Source organism: Azolla caroliniana, unplaced genomic scaffold, assembly GCF_043228905.1.
Source record: "Azolla caroliniana isolate FFs.n. ecotype wild unplaced genomic scaffold, voAzoCaro1.0.p SCAF_5, whole genome shotgun sequence".
NCBI classification, from domain to species: domain Eukaryota; kingdom Viridiplantae; phylum Streptophyta; class Polypodiopsida; order Salviniales; family Salviniaceae; genus Azolla; species Azolla caroliniana.
In genome coordinates, this window is record NW_028230440.1 from 7,906,914 (window position 1) to 7,925,351 (window position 18,438).

General features: G+C 43.2%; 1 protein-coding gene across 1 annotated transcript; it reads right to left on the minus strand.

Moving 5' to 3' along the window:
• Nucleotides 1-14,658: 14,658 nt before the first annotated feature.
• LOC147864030 (12-oxophytodienoate reductase 3-like) lies at nucleotides 14,659-16,843 on the minus strand. The gene is made up of 3 exons (XM_087320245.1): nucleotides 16,563-16,843; nucleotides 16,243-16,373; nucleotides 14,659-16,108 (listed from the first exon to the last, which is right to left on the minus strand). Exons 1-3 carry the CDS (start codon nucleotides 16,826-16,828, stop codon nucleotides 15,099-15,101), a joined length of 1,407 nt encoding a protein of 468 aa, XP_087176371.1. The 5' UTR covers nucleotides 16,829-16,843; the 3' UTR covers nucleotides 14,659-15,098.
• Nucleotides 16,844-18,438: the final 1,595 nt, after the last annotated feature.

Here is an 18,438-nt window from a genome sequence, read left to right on the forward strand (position 1 = left end):
AATATGCTCCCGAATGGAGTCCAGAAGACTTGAATCCCCAGGTGTGTCTATAGCATGAAATGCCATTAGCCGTAGATGGTCAGGACCCAAGAGGATTTGCTTCTGACTTTCAAATGCGGCCTCTCTTGGTTGAAGTTCCATATGCGAACGCTGAGATAAAGCATCTACTTTTCCTTATTGCGTCCCAGGGCGATATAGAATTACGAAATCAAAACGAGTTAAGAACTGCGCCCAACGAGCTTGTCGATGACTCAAGACTCAAGCACTTTGGAAGTATGTTAGATTTTTGTGATAATTATAGACAATGATTTGTTGAGACGAACCCTCCAAAAAATCACAAGGAGTTATGGACCCTCCAAAAAATGACGCCATTGTTGAAAAGAATCCACAATGGCAAGAAGCTCTTTGTCGTGAATCTCATAGTTGATTTTTGCAACGTTGAATTTCTGTGAATGAAAAGCCACACGGTGTAGTTGGCCATCATTGCTAATATGGGATAATACGCTTCCTAGTGCGAAGTTAGACGCATTAGCTTCGAGTATAACGCTCTTCAATGGATCAACATGCATCAAAATTGGTGCGGATGTAAATGCTTGCTTTAATCCTTCAAATGCAGAGTTTGCATTTATACTCCACACAAATGGTCGATTCTTTTGTGTCAGTTGAGTGAGGGGCAATACGATCTTTGAATAATCTTTGATGAACTTGCAATAAAAGTTTGCGAACCCCAAAAAACATTGTACATCTCACACAGATTGTGGTGTTTGCCAATCCAAAATTGTTTGAACCTTTGCTAGATCCATAGAGATGCCATGTGAAGAGACTATGTACCCCAAAAATTCCACTTGACGCTAGTCGAAACTACACTTCTCCAATTTTGCATAGAGACCATATTCATGCAACTGTTGCAAAGCTTGTTGAACGTGTATATCATGATCCTCTTGAGTTTTTGAGTAGATCAAGATATCATCCAGGTAAACTATGACGAAAATATCGAGGAAATCTCGAAAAATGTCATTCGCCATATGTTGGAAAACTGTTGGTGCATTCGTGAGACCAAATGGCATCATTGTATACTCAAAATGGCCATAGCGAGTACGGAAAGCAGTCTTCCATTCATCCCCAGGACGAATTCGAACAAGGTTGTAAGCACCTCGAAGATCTAACTTTGTGAAATACTTAGCTTTGCTGAGGCGTTCCAGAAGGCTTGAAATCAATGGTAGAGCATATCGGTTTCGAATAGTTACTTTATTCAATCCTCGATAATCCACGACTAGGTGAAGTGAACCATCTTTCTTCTTAACGAAAAATATGGGTGCGCCGGCAGGAGATCTTGAATGTTGGATAAACCCATTCGCCAAGTTCTCATCGATATATTCCCGAAGAACCTCTAGCTCCGTGGGCGAAAGGTTATAAATTGGCCCCCATGGAGGCTCTTTTCTGGGCTGCAAATCAATCGGGCAATCATATGGTTGATGCTTTGGTAGTCTATTGGCCTTCACCTTATCAAACACATCGGAGAATTCTATATATTTCTTCAGTAGTTGGACCCTCGATTCTTGTGAGCTTGATGTGGGAGTTGCTAAAACTGCAAACACCAACATGTCTTCCTTTCGTCCTTCCTCACGTAGCTGATGTATAGAGATTGTCGAAATCTTTTGGAATGTCATGTCCTTTGTTGGAGTTTTAAGAGACTCAGATTGTATTGTGACCTCTTCAATGGTTCTTTTTCTCCAATCAATAGTTGGGTTATATAGCTCAAACCATGGAAGACCAAGAACTAGGGAGTGCTCTGGACTACTAATGATGTTGAATGAGATGACACTGCCCAAATTGCCTAGGAGTACACGAATTGGTTCAGACTCTTCAACAATATCACCTGATGCTATGGGGCGTCCATCAATGACTTTGACAGACACTAGGCTTGGGGGCTTATGCAACTGAATATTATGCATTACAGCAAACTCACAATCCATGAAACAAGAGTTGGCTCTAGAGTCTAAGAGGGCAGAAGCTAGGACTTGATGACAACTAGATGTGTTAACCTCAACTTGTGTAGAGAAAACTCAACTAACTTGACCGGATGAAATGGGACCACAACTAGGGACAGATGTTATATGCCTAGGGATTTCCAACCAAATGGCTCCGATTTTGGCTGGACTTACTCGTTTAACACATCATCTAATTGACTCAAGACATCAAATGTATTTTTATGACAGGGACTACTAGGCCTACTTGGGTTATGAGAAGGTGGGGCAGAAATTGAGATGGGATTGTCATGAGCACTTATTTGGTTAACTTGTCATCGTGGTTTATGTGGATAATTCACAACAATATGCCCTGGACCACCACAATAGAGGCATAAACGATTCGCTCGCCATTGTTGCTTTTCAGCATCCGATAATGGTCCTTGACGTCGTGTTGTCTTGATTTCCATTGGAGTAGGGCCTTCCACCAAACTTGACTTTGATACTTGGGGTGGAGTTGCGACCACCGAAGCATATGTTTCAGTTGGTCGGAAGCATAACATTTGTTGGCGCTCAGAACACCGCTCAAATAAGCGATTGTCACATCGCACGGCTCGACTTACTGCTTCAGTAAGAGATTTTGGACCATCATGGAAGGTAAGAAGTAAATCCTTCACATCATTGCATACACCTTGACGAAATTGGTCCATTAACGCTGCCTCGTCCCATGGAATATCACATGCTATAAGGTGAAAATCTGCAGCATAAGCAGAAGCAAGATGATCTCCTTGTCGTAATCGCCGAATTTTGTTTATTGTGGTCCTCATACTATCGGTGTCTCCAAAGTTGGCCTGGAAATCATTAATAAACCCTTCAAAATCTTCTAATAATGGTGAGTGCTTCTCTAGGAGTGGTGCAAACCATGCTAGTACGGTACCTGTTAACAAGGTACCAACTAGTCATACGGGACCAACATCAATTGGGTAACGGCTAGGATGCAATTTAATCACAAGCCTTACCTGATTTAAAAATCCACAAAATTGAGACCTTGTACCATCAAACTTGGTTGGTAGACTAATCTTTGGTTCTTTCGGTGAAGTTTGAACTTCCACCACTTGTCGATGCAGTAGAGTAGCCTCCAATTGATGCACCCGTTGAGATAACTCTTCAAATTGTTGTACCTTCTCAGCACTTACTTGTTGTAGGTCACCTAGCAATCTGTGATTTTCTTGCTCCAGGGCCACGAATTAGGTTGTTAGCATATCGAGTTCGGAGAGAATGTGCATATATTCTTGCTTGATGACGGACTCCATAGTTACGAGAGAGATTTGCTAGATTTGCTTAAATAAGTTTAAGAGAAGAAGAAGAAGAAATTGGAGAAGGAGGAAGACGACCGCGTGCCGACACCACTGGTACACGAACACATACCGGAACCGGACCGAGTCGAAGAAGAGGATAACATGCCATACCCATATCCCAAGTACTAGTATGAACCAGACGCGGAGGCACATGTCTATGCCTTTTTAGAGACATGGGAGGACAACCATGTCTCACAAAGACTAATGGAAGCAGAAGTTGAACGATCGAAAATAGCAGAATTTGGCCTATCATTGGAAGGACCGGCGGAGCGATGGCATGCTAAACATATGCCAGGGAGCTTCGCTCCATTTCAAGCACTGCGGGAGAAGTTCTTGCGGCAGTTTCACCGATAGGTGGCGCAACAAGAGCTAGTCGGACTTTTCTATACTACGTTCCAAGAACCCAATGAAACCGTACCCCAATTTATCATCCAGTTCCAGAAGTTGCACAATCAACTAACGAGGGCACCCTTGGGGGATGAAGTTAAAGGCAATATTTCTAGCAGCTCTCCGGGAACCACTCTGAACTATGTTAGCAATGTTAGATTTTTGGACGAGTACAATTGGCGGTCATTGACCGGGTACTCAAGATGGATCGGGCCCAGAACGGGAATTACATGGCTATGGGGGGCCCTACAATGCGCACTACCCAACAAGGAGGACCTGTGATTCCGGGAGGTGGTTCAATGTACAACATGTCTAAACCCCACCATTCAATCGTAGAATGTACCATGTGGACACAATGCTTGTTGTGTCACTCAAAGACACACAACATGGACCGGTGTGAGTACAACTTATTGAACCAACAGGACGCGCTGGTAAGGAAAATCGAACCCCAAGAGGAACGGAGGCCGGATGATGACTGGTACTGGAGAGAGGATAGGTACAGACCGGAGGGACGTTACCGATATGATGATTGAAGCAGAGAGAATTACTTCTAGGATCGTTACGAAAGGGACTATTCTCCGGAGTACGACAAGAGACGTAGAGGAGACTGACGATATCCAGACTGTTGAGATACTGGTCCCTCCGGATGGGGATCAGAGAAGCTTGAGAAGAATGAGCCAGATTGGAGTGATCCGGAAGGGGTCCGACTGGATCCGGTATGAATCGGAAGAGAGACATATTTGTAAATATGCTTCTTATGGGCCGTTGAGGCCACATTTGTAAATAGCCTATAGTATAAATATAACTAGGGCAAATGGGTAGTGGTAGAGTTGTTGCTATTATCATTCTTGTTGTACAGAGAGAGACAGAGAGGGAGAGAGATACAGAAAGCTTTTCTGTTGTAACTGCCGATTGGCGAAGATAGAGCTCGGGGTCGTTGCCTCTGAGTTTCACATTGTTGTACCTCTCCTTTATAGTGATATTGTTTGGAGTTTTGAGAACTCCTGTGGTTTTTCCAGGTTAACATTCTATATCATCTTATTTATGTTTTCTGTTTCTTCCATCGTGTAGCTAGGACTCGGTTGTGGCTGAGCACTCCTTGTTTTTATTGAGCTGGTATCAGAGCATGGAAGATCCATTCGGCAACATGTTCAAGCTCACCGACTCCAACTACCCAATGTAGAAGTCAAAGATGAGGGACATGTTGGTGGTCAAAGATCTCTAACTGTTTGGAATAGTATTGAGACAGAGAGGAAATTAGTACTAATAGATGAATATTAGTACTAAGAGGAAAAGAGGGTGCAGAACACTCGAGAGAAGGAGAGAGAGAGAGAGAGAGAATGATGATGACAATGATATATTATGTGAAAAGAATATACAAGGATGGCTAGGAGGCTTAAGAGTGGCATTGAATCGATTTGGTTTGAAATAATGCCTTGTGCCTCCTTTTATAGTGTTCTTAGGAATACTCCTGAAGTTTCTAGAGTGTTCCAGAGAAATCTGGAATATACATCAATTTTTGATAGTAAAACTTAAATGAAAATAATATCTTTCGTATTACACATATAGTCTAATGGTTAAGAGCTCGACCCATGTAACATAAGGTCATGGGTTCGAGTCTTGGAATATCATGACACTATCCCCCCTTTAAAACAACGAGTGTCACGATGAGTTTTGGATTGAGGACCTAGTTTGTCTGGATATTGACGATGGAAGTCTTCAAGAAGAGCATGAGCATTGGTCATATTTTCTATTGGTTCCCAAGTACGCTCGCTGGGACTATATCCTAGCCAATCGACTAAATAGTAGAGCTTGTTGCTAAAAATCTTGGAATCGAGGATGGCGGCAACCTCGTACTCAGGTTCATTTTCAAGTTCGATCGGGGGTTGAGGTTGTTTAATATGACCTGGGATGGTGCTGTCTTGATAGGGTTCGAGGAGAGAACTATGAAACACCGGATGTATCCGAAATTGTGGAGGTAGATCAAGATGAAAAGCGACATCATTAGTTTTTCCGATAATACGGAAAGGACCTAATCGTCGATAATCCAACTTCTCGCATGTGCGAGTAATCTAGATGTGTCGTCGTAGTAGCCATACCCGATCTCAAATATTAAAACTGGATGGAAGCTGATGACGATCCGCGTAAACCTTGTGTGTTTGTTGAGCTTGTTGTAGATGAGTAGATAAATCCATTTGTATCTTGTGTAACCGCTCCAAACGATCCTCTGCGCAAGGATTTGTACGTAACTCTAGGGTTTCAAATACACACCACCGGGGGTGACAACCCGTATAAGCATAAAATGGTGTAACCTTTGTCGATGAGTGGACAAAGTTATTATACACAAATTCAGCGAAGTGGAGAATATCCGCCTAGTCATCTTGATGATAGCTTAGAAAGCACCGAAGATACAACTCCAGCGTTTGATTTGTTCGTTCTGCTTGGTCGTCTGTTTGTGGGTGGTAGCCGGAGGAGAGGTTACAAGTGACCTTGAGCATTTTAAAGAGGTGGTTCTAGAATTTCGAGACGAACTGGGGTCCACGATCGCTGATGATACTATCGGGAAGGCCATGATGTCGACATACTTCACGCATGACAGTTTCGACGGTTTCTTCACTGGATATTTGCTTAGTACATGGTAGGAAATGAGCCATCTTCGTATATCAATCTACTACTATTAAGATTGGATTGAATCCCTCAGAGACAGGAAGATCTGTGATGAAATCTAGAGCAATGGATTGCCACGGCTTGCTGGGAATTGGTAACGGTTCTAATAAAACATATGGATGATGCGTTGGCATTTTTGCTCCGCAACATTTATCACAAGTCCGAACAAAATCTTTGACAAATTGTCGCATATGGGGCCACCAAAATGATCATTGTACTAAATCTAATGTTTTAGTACTACCAAAATGCCCAACTATATATGTGTCATGACAGTTTTGGACTACTCGAAGGCGACAAGAACCATTAGGAACATACAAGAGTTTCTTAAACAATAGTAATCCATCATGACATTCGAATTGTCGATAGTCCATACCTGGTTGTTGCGACTGTGAACAAGATGCTCGAGAGGGATCAATTTGTGCTAGAATGTCTTAGGAGAAAGAATCTGTCTTCAAGTCCTCACATATGGTATCGATAATGTGAGAATCCAAGGGCATACCGAAGACCTGTGTTGCTTGCAGTCATGTCGGTCCCAAGATTACTTGCTTTTGGTTATCGAAAGCTGGCTCGCCAGGATGCGGTGCTAGATACGAGCGCCGTGATAATGTATCTGCCTTCCCTTGTTGCTTCCCCGGACGATATGTAATTTTGAAGTCGAAACGAGTGAGGAATTGGGCCCACCGAGCTTGACGTCGATTTAACACACGAGCATTCTGAAAGTAGGCAAGGTTTTTGTGATCACTGAATACAATGACCGATGAGAAGATCCCTCTAGAAAATGATTCACACATTACGTGAAATATGTAAAATACTATATCCGATTTAAAGTATGTATAATAAATAAAATAAAATATTAAAAGTATTTATTACATGCACAAGGCAATATTTGAACCTTGCACCTCCACTTAGACAAACCCCAACCTTACCACTATACTAACTTATCCTAAGTGTTATAAATATAGATTTAATACATATAAGACCTTTATTTAAGTCTACCTTTATAAAAGGTAAGTCATGCATTTTTAGAATGCATGAATACTTTATTTATAAGAAAATGTACACCAATAAAAAATGACTCGTGCACATCTAGCGAGCATGAGCACTATATTTAGGAAATAAAAGCATAGTGTAAAAAGGTAACTCATGCACATTTAGTGTGCATGAACATTTTAGAAAAAGCATGAAGCTATGCTTAGCCTCTTCCATCCTTATATAAGGAGGAGAGAAAGATGTATGGTGGTTGTTGCTTATTTTACAAGGGTGGATTAATATAATATAATCGTGGGATTCACGAATTTGCTAACTATTTTTCTCTCTTAATTTGAGTACTCACTAATACACTATACTCGTGGGATTCACGAGTTTTTCATATCTTTCTTTCTTACAACATATTTCATATTCATCATTGCCTTAGAATTTTCTTTTCTCCTAGTCCAAAACCTCAGTGGTTCTCGCCCGACTCACGCAATGATCCGGAGCCGAACGACACGACACAAGTGGTGAACCCGATGTGAACAGGGATGGCAAGGAGATGGAAAATCAACCAGAGGCTAACAACATAATGATGATGTTTGAGCGGATGCTTCAAGAACAATGAGCGATGTCGGAGATAGCGACAACAGTAGTGCGGCTCGTGCAACGAATCAAGCAATTCAACGGAAAGGTTGTATCACGCTATCTTCGAGACTACAAGGCAGAAATGCTACAGTGCGGGATTTCAGAAGGACTGCAAGTGACATCCTTCAACCGGGTGGCTACCGACGGGCTTCAAGAAAGTATCCACGGGCTACAACAACAAAATCCGATGTGGGAAGTGTTTGAAGAGGCGCTAAAGACCACGTTCGCTATCGAGGACTCCTCCAAGGCAACACGGAGAGGATTCGAGGATTGGGTGGAAATGCCGGACAAGGGGATGAAGTTCCTCGATGTGTTTTCGGCATTCAAAAGTCGGTTCGGGAGGTTGTCTGCGAGAGATCAAGCTATCCTCGCACCAGATAAAGTTATCATGTTCTTACGAGCCGTAGACGTCTGAGACCGGAAGGATCTTGGAGTGCTTCTAGAGGACATGACTACCGAGAGTGGCCTCATCGAAGCATGGGAAAGCGTGCGGGATATCGTCGCGCGATACACAAAGAGGGGGCAATGGCTTGCCAACGAAGAAAAGAGGGTTTCGGAACCGATTCCGAAATCGAGATCCGGATCGGAAGACCATCAACCGTGGGCTCAGGAGACTACAACCGAGAAGGGAATCGACGCAACCACAGTGGAGCAATTGCTGAAGGAGATGGAGAATTTGAAAATCGCGATGGTGAAGAAGACGGAAGACCGTCCCACAAGTTCCAAGTACATGGACCGTCAATGCATATGGTGCGATAGCACCGAACATGATCGGAGAGATTGCGATGAGTACAAGGAGGCGCTACGACGAGATCTTATCTACTATGAGGGAAATCAGATTCATTCGATGGACTCTCGGAAGCCGCTCCGACCGAACTTCCGAAAAGGTGGCATGAAGAAGGTCCTAGAGGAGGAAATAGCGGCGAAGAGCAATTACGTGACAATCGGGAATACGTGTCGGGGAGTCATCGGGAGCAAATGTGTCTTTTTGGCCGGAAGTGTTAGAAAACACCGAGAAAACCGACTCCAACGAGATCTGAAGCACCGCGGAAGGCATCCGGGAAGCTACTTGATGGGAGTGCCCCGTCGATAAGAATAGCATATACGCCCTATGTCAACTACATGAGGTGTATGTGGACGAGAAGCGGCGACGCACGGAGGATGCAGCTGGACCATCGAAGACACTAGAGAGCTGGAACTCCGACGGAAGAGGGAAAGGAAAATCGATTCCGACATTCAAACTCGCTTCGGACATTGAGCAACGGACGGACATAAAGAAAGTGTTCGAGGAGAGAATCCTCGACAGCCGGGTAGAGTTTTCACTTCGGGAACTACTCGGAATAGCAAAAAAGGAGTTCCATGATCTTCTTGTGGATCTCGTAAAAAGAAAAAGACAAACTACGGAGGAAAATGCACCGATGGTGAATGCAAATACCGTTGTCTTGTTGTTACGCGCGTGCGTGTAGAAGGGCGGGACCACGGGGGTCTTGGACTAGGGAGTGGAGGAGAAAGATTAGCTCAAGAGGAGAAGAGAACGAATATGACATTATGATAGAAGAAGAAGAAGATGCAATCAATATTATAGATCTAGGTACTAAAGTAAGCTTAAGATAAGGATAAAGAAATGAAAGATAGAAAGGAGAAAGAGAAAGAAGGGTGCCGATCCACCCGACCACCCCCGAGCGAAGGGATCGAGACGGACTCGAGCCTCGATCGGCGTCCCATACCACCGCCGTGGCGTCGAGTCGTACCTGGTGCTGGCGCGCTCGCTACAAGAGTTGACCCACCACACGAGCAGAGTCTCGATGTAGTCAAAAGATGATCAAATGAGGGTAGCTAGGCCTCTTATTTATAGCGATACCCAAGGCCCCCAAGCAAGTTCACACTTGACCTAATGGGTTGTCTCAATCCCGAGGATTAAAAGTAATCCTCCCCTTCTTTACACTCTCGTTTAACCCTCACACTTATCCACGTGTATAGAATTCTACGGTAAATTCTTACCACGGGATATTATATGGTCATGCCCGTAACATAAGATACTCAACAAGAAGTTCTATTAAAAAATGAATGATTACAACAATGGTGGCCGCCATGGCCGCACCAAACGACTATATGAAAAACCCTAAAGGAAAACCCAAGAAGAAAACCCTAACCGAAACCCTAACCCTAAAACGAAATGGGAAGAAGGAGAACCCTAGACTAAGTGGTATACCTTACTCACACAAAATAGGCAACCCCTCATAAGTGACCCCTCTCTTCGTTTTATAGCCCAAGGAAGGGGGGACCTTACAATGTGGGATAAAATTCCCCTCTTCTTTCTACACACCCTTTCCTAGTATACACGTGCACATGTTGCACACCACCGATTTGCCCATTCCACCCCGGTTTCACACTATAGCCGGAAATCTTCACGACATCCACCCCCACCAAAACGCACATCCACCGGTATGTGCCAGGAAAGGAAAAGGGTGAGAGATTTCGGCGACGGTGATCAACCGGGTCTTTCGCCTTACCGGCACCCAACCGTCTTGCTAGTCCCTTGCCGGCGCCGATCCGTCTTGCCGGCTCCTTACCGGCCCTGACCCGCCGGCTCCATCCGATCCACCATGTCCGGCGCACACACCTTCTTCTTCGACCGTCCATCCCGAACACCATTGCTGATCCGGTCACTCTTTCTTTGTCCGCCACGTAGGTCCTCCGATTAGGCCCTTGGTCACCCCGTTTTCTCGCCGGATTCCGCCCCTTGCGTACCGCTTGTGCTCTATCTCCGACTCGATCCTCTCTTCGTCTCGAACACCTCGTGTCGTTTCCCTCCGTTCCGCACTCACCTTCCGTAGGCTCTTTCCGTGGGCCCTTGTTGTCTCCCGAACATGCGCTCGTTCTTCGGTCCCTCGACGACCTCATTACACGCTCCTCGCTTCTCCGTTGCGCGCCGTGCTCTCTCGACGTAGAGCGTACCGTCATCCCGACCACCATGTCAATGTCCTTCGCGACTCCCGTTACCGCTTCATCCCGTCTCTCGTCCTCTTGGCCTGCTTGGCCTCGCATGCCTTCCAGGACGCCGCGCTTCCGTAGCCCGTTGCTCTCCACGCACCTCCTCCGGTTTTCAAGACATAGCCTTCCATGCTCGCCGATCATCCTCGTGCTTGTCGTTTGGCCCTTACGCGGCCACATCGCACGTCTCGCACTCCGCTCCGCTCTGCGTACCCTTTCGAAAAGGTACATTGCTTCCCCGACATCCGTGTCGGTGCTCTCGTCTTCGATGTCCTCCGCAACCTCCGATGTTGCCGCTTCGCCCCGAGGTACACCCTCTTGGTCCGCCTCGCATGTCCTCTAGATGCGCTCCGGATCTCTCCGGTTGCACTCCGGTTTCCGCCCTTTGCATGCCGCTCCTTTGGTTTTATCGTCTCCGCATGTCGAACACCTCGGTGTATCGACTCTTCCCACTCCGCGCTTGCCTTCCGTAGGCTCTTCCCATGCGTCGTAATCACCTATTAATCTTGTCTAATTCGATTTCAAATAGTCTCAAGTATGTAGGAGGAAGTAACAATTCTTAGAGAGGTTTTTAGGGTTTCTAACTCTCCAATTAGATGCACAAGCAAAATACCCTATTAGAAGCTTCATTTATTATGATATATGTTATGCATCCTATATAAAGGGGCTCATTAATAACAAACATAAAGCACATATGTTACATTTCCATTTCTAGCATCGACAAAATTTTATAGATCAATGCTTGAAGAGAAACGCAAGCTTGTCAATTTACAGTTGCAATATTTGGAAACTTGTGTACATTTTGAAATTTATGTTACAATTACATACATTTTGTGAAAACATGCTTTCGAGTAAAAACCTTCACATTTGGGATATAATATGGGAGTGATTAGAGAGGTCGCGGACCGCGTAGGTTGATCACCATTATGGAAGTGATGAGAGTGGTTGTCAGGGTTGCACTTTCTTCAATGATGTAGAGAGAAATATTTTGCACAAAAAAAACCTAAGTCCGCACTTTTTCATGAAGATCAAAGTATGCACTTACCCGAATATCACAATTCACATGCACCCAAAAAAATCATTTTTTAGGAATTTATTTGTTGACACATTCATGCTAGTTCAAGGAGATCTTCAAAGTGAAGAAGCTATTACCATCTTCAAATCCTTCTCTAGTATTAGTTCCATGCTAAATAAATTCATATTTGAGACCTAATGTTAGGACCTTGTAGAATGTAATGTTGGATGTAATGAATGTAATTGGTCACACAATCCATCTTAATATTTGATCCAAGACTTTTATTTGATCTCTTTGCACATGTATATCATGTTTTTACTATTTTGCATCTGTTAATATTTGTGAGAATGTAAGGTGAGTTGTGATGGACTCACCAAAGCTTTTCTCCTCCAAACGATCCTTTTCTTGTTGTTGAATTGACTCCATAGGAATCTTGGATTTCATCATCTTTTTGATACATGCATGTGTGCTTGCTTTATGAGGTTATGCTATATCATGGTGTATATAGTGATAACGTCATGAAAATGTAGATCATGGATTTGTAAGTCATACCCTTGTCGTTTTCAAGGAGACAATCTTTGACATATTCACGTTCATATATACAACACGTTTTAAGTGAGTGAATAATGTGCACTAGGGCCTTGGTTAGTATGTTATCACTTTGTCATTTAGGGAGGATCCTAGAAATATCAATGACGTACGCTCTTTTCAAGACTAATATATAGTATATTTATAAGTTTTATGATTTAAGAAACATGGCCAAATAGTTTTCGTCTTTTGGGTGGTTTCATTGCGCTTCTATGATAATGATGTGGAAAACACATGGAAGTATATTTTAGTACGAAGATTGAGTGGACATTTGTTATCATGAACATCAAGGGTAATAAAGAGGAGTCTTGCTTCAAGATAAATATATGTGACATTATTGTCAAAGTTGACATGGATACTTTGATTGCTAAGTGTTTGGCAAAGGAGCACGCCGCACGACATTAACATGCTAAAAATTATATTAATTCTAGTGTCTTGGGGACATGCAATCGTAAATGAATATCAATACCACATGATGATGTATCAAGAACTTTAGTCTTTGACCCAATAATTATCAAAACTTGTTGCTCCTTGAGGGGATGCCTCCTACTCTCTCTCTCTCTCTCTCTCTCTCTCTCTCTCTCTCTCTCACACACACACACACACACACACGCACACACACACACACACACACACACACACATTTTGTTTTGTGTGTGTAAATCTTATGTTTGATTTAAAATAACATGACAATGTGAAGCCTTTACTTCTCAAATACTTTATTAGTAATGATATGGCAAGGTAAAAACCCTCAAAGGTGTTGCAGTACTAAATGGCATAAATCCAACTCTTCTAGGGACAAGTCGCTCGTACAACATGGTTGTGAAATTTGCCAAATTAGCATTCCTTTTAGCCTACATATTTGTTGTGGTGCTCCAAGAAGTTCATCAAACAAGAACCCATTTCTAAGGCTTCAACTACACCACATCCCCCAATACCTAAGATAGTCAAACACTACCTTATATGATGGGGCGGGTAGAGCTCTAACACTTTCAATGAAAACCTCTTGAAAAGGTGACACAACACTCCTAGTTAATGATGCCCAAAGTAGCAATATAACAACCCAAATGGCTTTAGTGACCGAGCATGCAATGAACTTGTGTCTAGCATCTTCCTCAATCATTGTACAAAAAAAAACATGTACCATTTGAAATATGTATTCGTTTTAATGCTATCACCAAAGGCAACCAACCCACCATGACACACCATAGAGACACATTAGCACGAAATTTAAGATGAGAGTGTTATCTTGCATCTAAAACTAGACAACACCATTTTACACATCAAGAAATATGCCATATATTCAAAACCTTCTTCACTAACCAAACTCTATCTTTAACCTGCTTATGGTATACATAATTAGTGTGAAACTCTCCTTCTCTCTCTCTCTCTCTCTCTCAAATAACAATGTATTAATGACAAAAGTGAAATTACAATTGATGGAACATGACATCCTATCGGCTCACCATAAAATCAATCAGGGTTCCCATGACATCCCTCATCTCTACATACATTGTTACATACCTATACTGTCCCGACTCCCATGCTAAAGTCATCTTTGAGACCTCATGCTAGCACCTTCTAGAATGGAATGTTGGTTGTAACAAACGTGATTGGACACACAATCCATCCTAACATTTGATCCTAGACTTTTTTTTTGTTTCATCTCTTTGCCACGTGTATATCATATTTTTTTATTATTTTGCATCTATGAAGATTTGTGAGAATGTAAGAGGCGTTGTGATGAACTTTCTATATTTATTCTGCTCGAATCCATTTTTTCCTAGTCGTCATTGTAGTGACACCATATGGTAGTAGGAATGTTTAATTTCATCATGTTCTTGATACATGTACAAATGCTCTCTTCATGAGGTTATGCGATATGACTCTGTATCAAGTGTCGGCCTTATAAAATGTAGGTAGTATATTCGTGAATCCTATACTTGTTTACAAGGAGACAATCTTTCACACATTCACGTTTTAACTTGATTAATAGCACATTCTAGGGCCTAAGTGGATATTTCATCACTCTCTCATTTGGGGAGGAGCCCAAAAAACATCAATGAAACCTGTTCTTTTCAAAACTAAGTATAATATATTTGTAAGTTCTAATATTTGAAAAACATGACTAAATAACATTAGTCTTTTGGGTTGTTTAGTTAGGCTTCTATGATAGGGATGTAGAAAACACATGAAAGTTTATTTGAGTACAAAGATGGGATGGACATTTGTTGTCGTGAACAACGAGGAGAATTGAGATGAGGCTTGCTTCACAACAAATGTCCGTAAAAGTGTTGCCAAAAGGTTGAGATGAGATGCTTCGATAGCTCAAGCGTTGTTCAGGAGAGGACTAGAGTGGAACATGGTAAGAAATGATCTTAATTCTGGTGGACATTGTTGAGAAGATTTCTTCTCAAACCTTTCCATTGGGGTAAGCATGGGAAAGGAGGACGCCGTCCATAGGTATCGGTTCGGGGGGCGGGGCCTGACCATTTGATGTGGTCACTAGTCATAAGAGGAATACGGTGTGGGGGAGGCAGCCAGGAGGGGAGTGTGAGGGGTCCTTGGAGAAGGGCTGGGACTAGGCAACATGTTATTGTTGTATAAAAACCTCTGCCCACCACAAGTAGACCCGGAGGCCCCCGGGTTGAGGCGGAGTGAGCCCGGTGTCCGGATGCTTCGGGCACTCTTGCTCTTGCGTCTCCGCCGGAGAGCCGCCCACCCCTCCGAGATCTCCTTCTCCGAGAGGCATGGGTAGTCCAGGTATCCCTCGAATTGGTGGTGGGTGTAGAATGTGGACCGGTCGTATGCATTGAGCTTCGATTCGATCGCGAACCTCAACGGGAGGTCGGGGTTGGATATGAAGAGGCGGCCGAACGATATCAAGTCGGCACCTCCGCTCCGAATCGCCTCCATCCCCGACTCTCGAGTGTACCCGCCACTCCTCATCAACACTCCTTTGTAGGCGTCCCGGAATATGCCACAATCGTCCGCGGTTTCCATGAGCCCCGTTGCGCCCTTGTTGTTGAACCGGGGCTCTGTCATGTGGAGGTACGCCAGGTTCCTCTTGTTGAGCTCCGATATCAAGTGGAGGCCGAGCGCGACCGGGTCCGAATCCGTGGCGCCCAAGTGGTCGATGACGGGTGAGATCCGGATGGCTGTGCGTTCTTCCCCGCCCATCTCCGCTGCCACGGCTGCCATTACCTCCAGCCCCAATCGGCATCGGTTCTGCATGCTTCCGCCATATGCGTCGGTGCGGTCATTGATGCCGTCCTTGAAGAACTGGTCGATGAGGTAGCCATGGCCAGCATGGATCTCCACGCCGTCGAATCCAGCCCTCCTGGCATTGCGTGCTGCCCTGCGGAACTGCTCTACGATGCCCGCTATCTCCTCTGTCTCGAGGGCGCGCGGCTCCGCGTAAATGTCGGTGGCTCCATCAGGTAGTCGGATGAAGCAGTCCGATGGCAGTCTCCGGGATGTGGAGGACACGGGCTTGCAGTCTTCTGGTTGGTAATCTGTGGCAAAATAAGCATACCAAGCAAGGGTAAATTAGACAAATTTCCTGAATCTTATACAGCCTTGCCTTCCAATGTTATGAGCTTGGCAGTGATGATGATGATGATGTGGGTGGAGTAAGTTTGAAACTCACATGTGTGGGATGCCCGGCCCACATGCCAGAGCTGGCAGAAGATGAGGCCGCCTTTGTTATGAACCGCCGCCACTACACGCCGCCACGCCGCCACTTGCTCCTCCGCCCAAATGCCGGGCGAATGCGGGAACCTAGTGTAACCCAATCCATTTAAAGCTTAAAGATCAGAACCTAGTGTAACTTTAACCACTTCATGCAAATTAATGATGACATAGGTTAACCTAGTACTTGGGATGAGATAATGACACAACTATGTAATGTATGAAATGCATGCATGTATGAGTATGTAGCTGAAATTATGGTAAGTTGTTTCTTTATACCCGATGGCTTCTTGGGCTACGGCCACCGCCTCGGTTATCAAGAGGCCCCCGAATGTGGCTCTCTTGGCGTAAAATTCAATATGGGCGAGCTGAGGCACATAGTCTAGAGCGCGGCATCTCGTGACGGGTGCTAGAACAACGCGGTGAGAGAGGTTGAATTTGCCGCGCTTGAGAGGTGCGAGGAGGTTCGTCCAAATCTCTTCTCCTACTCCCTTGTCGGTAGTAGCACTACTAGAAGGAGAAGGGCAATTAGATGGTATTGGCATATGGTGATGATTTTTGACGGCGAAAGCAAAGGAAAAATAAGCTAAGCTAAGAAAGTGATGATCAAAACAAGTATAGTAGATCAATGTGTGTGATGATGCCAAGAACTACACTATATGGGAGTGAAGTGTTTGTTTTATGGATGAGTGTTTTGTTGTTGTTTGTTCACTTATCTCTCTATATATAGGCACATGTGTCAATGACCTTTTCCTCCTTAGGAGTCTTCTAATGTTGAACAAGTTCTATGACCACACCTTTAGTTTTTAAATGCAATGCTTTTTAGAAGCTCGTATTATCTACTATCTACCATACAATGATATTATTCGACGACATGCACACCACCATAAAGTTATATTATAATTCCCTATTATTTTGTGACATTTTCTGAGTTCAATGAACTTGAAATGGTATTATAATGAAACCTTATTATATTCTAATGGAAACAGCATTCCATGGTATGCATGGCTTCATTTCGTGGTATTTTAGTAAGTTGATAAACTTAGGAACGGTATACTTGGTGAGATGTATTTTAATGGCTCAATGGGTGCAATTGATGTTTGACACGATGCTTGTCTCGGTTGCCCACATGGTTGGTAATGTGTGTTGGTTTTTGTTTTGTAATATAATTTGTTTGATCATGATTGCCAACATGGCTGAGAAATAAATAAGGGGTACAATTGAAAATATAGAGAAGCTATTATTGGACATGCAAGCTCATGACACAAGAGATAGATAGATTTTCTCATATTCTTTGAAGATTAAATATAACCTATGAGGCAAAAAATGGAATATTTTCGACGATTTAAAAAAGAGTTTTATTGTAAAGAGCTTTATTAATTAATGTGGCAATTGAGATGCATATTGTGACTATGAGAAATTCGTGCAAGGATTGGGTTTGGTTGAAAATGTGTCGAAAGCATAGTCAGATGTGATCAAGGGCAAAGCAATGTATCAAAGTGTGATACATAGACTCTTGAACTTGATAAGGGCAAAGAGTGCATAGTCAATTACTCTTATCACTTGTGCCCCGATGCCTTCTATCACATCATAGTGAGCTTGAGCTAAGTCATATAGAAGCAATGAATCGGATGACACACAATGAGATGCGCTCAAACATGTAAATTGATGTTTGTGATTGCCTAGCGTTCGGCGAAGAACATGTAGTTTGGTGCAACATATGTAGTATAATGCAATGTGAAGAGCCTCTAAATTTTTCCCATGTCATGATACATTGGCATTGCAAAAAGGCTTTAATCACACAAGGAAGATATGATCATCATTGTTTTTTGAGAATTCCATAATAGCTAAAGAGTAGTTTCATGAATATGTCCAAATATACAGTTGACAAGGGTAACCTTATGCGATGATTGCATCAATTCTATTGGTCAAATTCCAATTAAGAACCTCAAAATGAAGAGTCATTCTTTAAAAGGAGATAATAGGTAATTTGTTGTAATATGATCATTGTTGTTTATGAAGAATTCCACAACAACTCAAGTAGAGCTTCAAGAATATGTTCAAAATCTACTTTATGTGACAAGGATATTCAAAGGTGATGGTTACGCCAATTCTATTGGCAATGTTCCAAGCACTTTGAAAGGAAGACTCATTC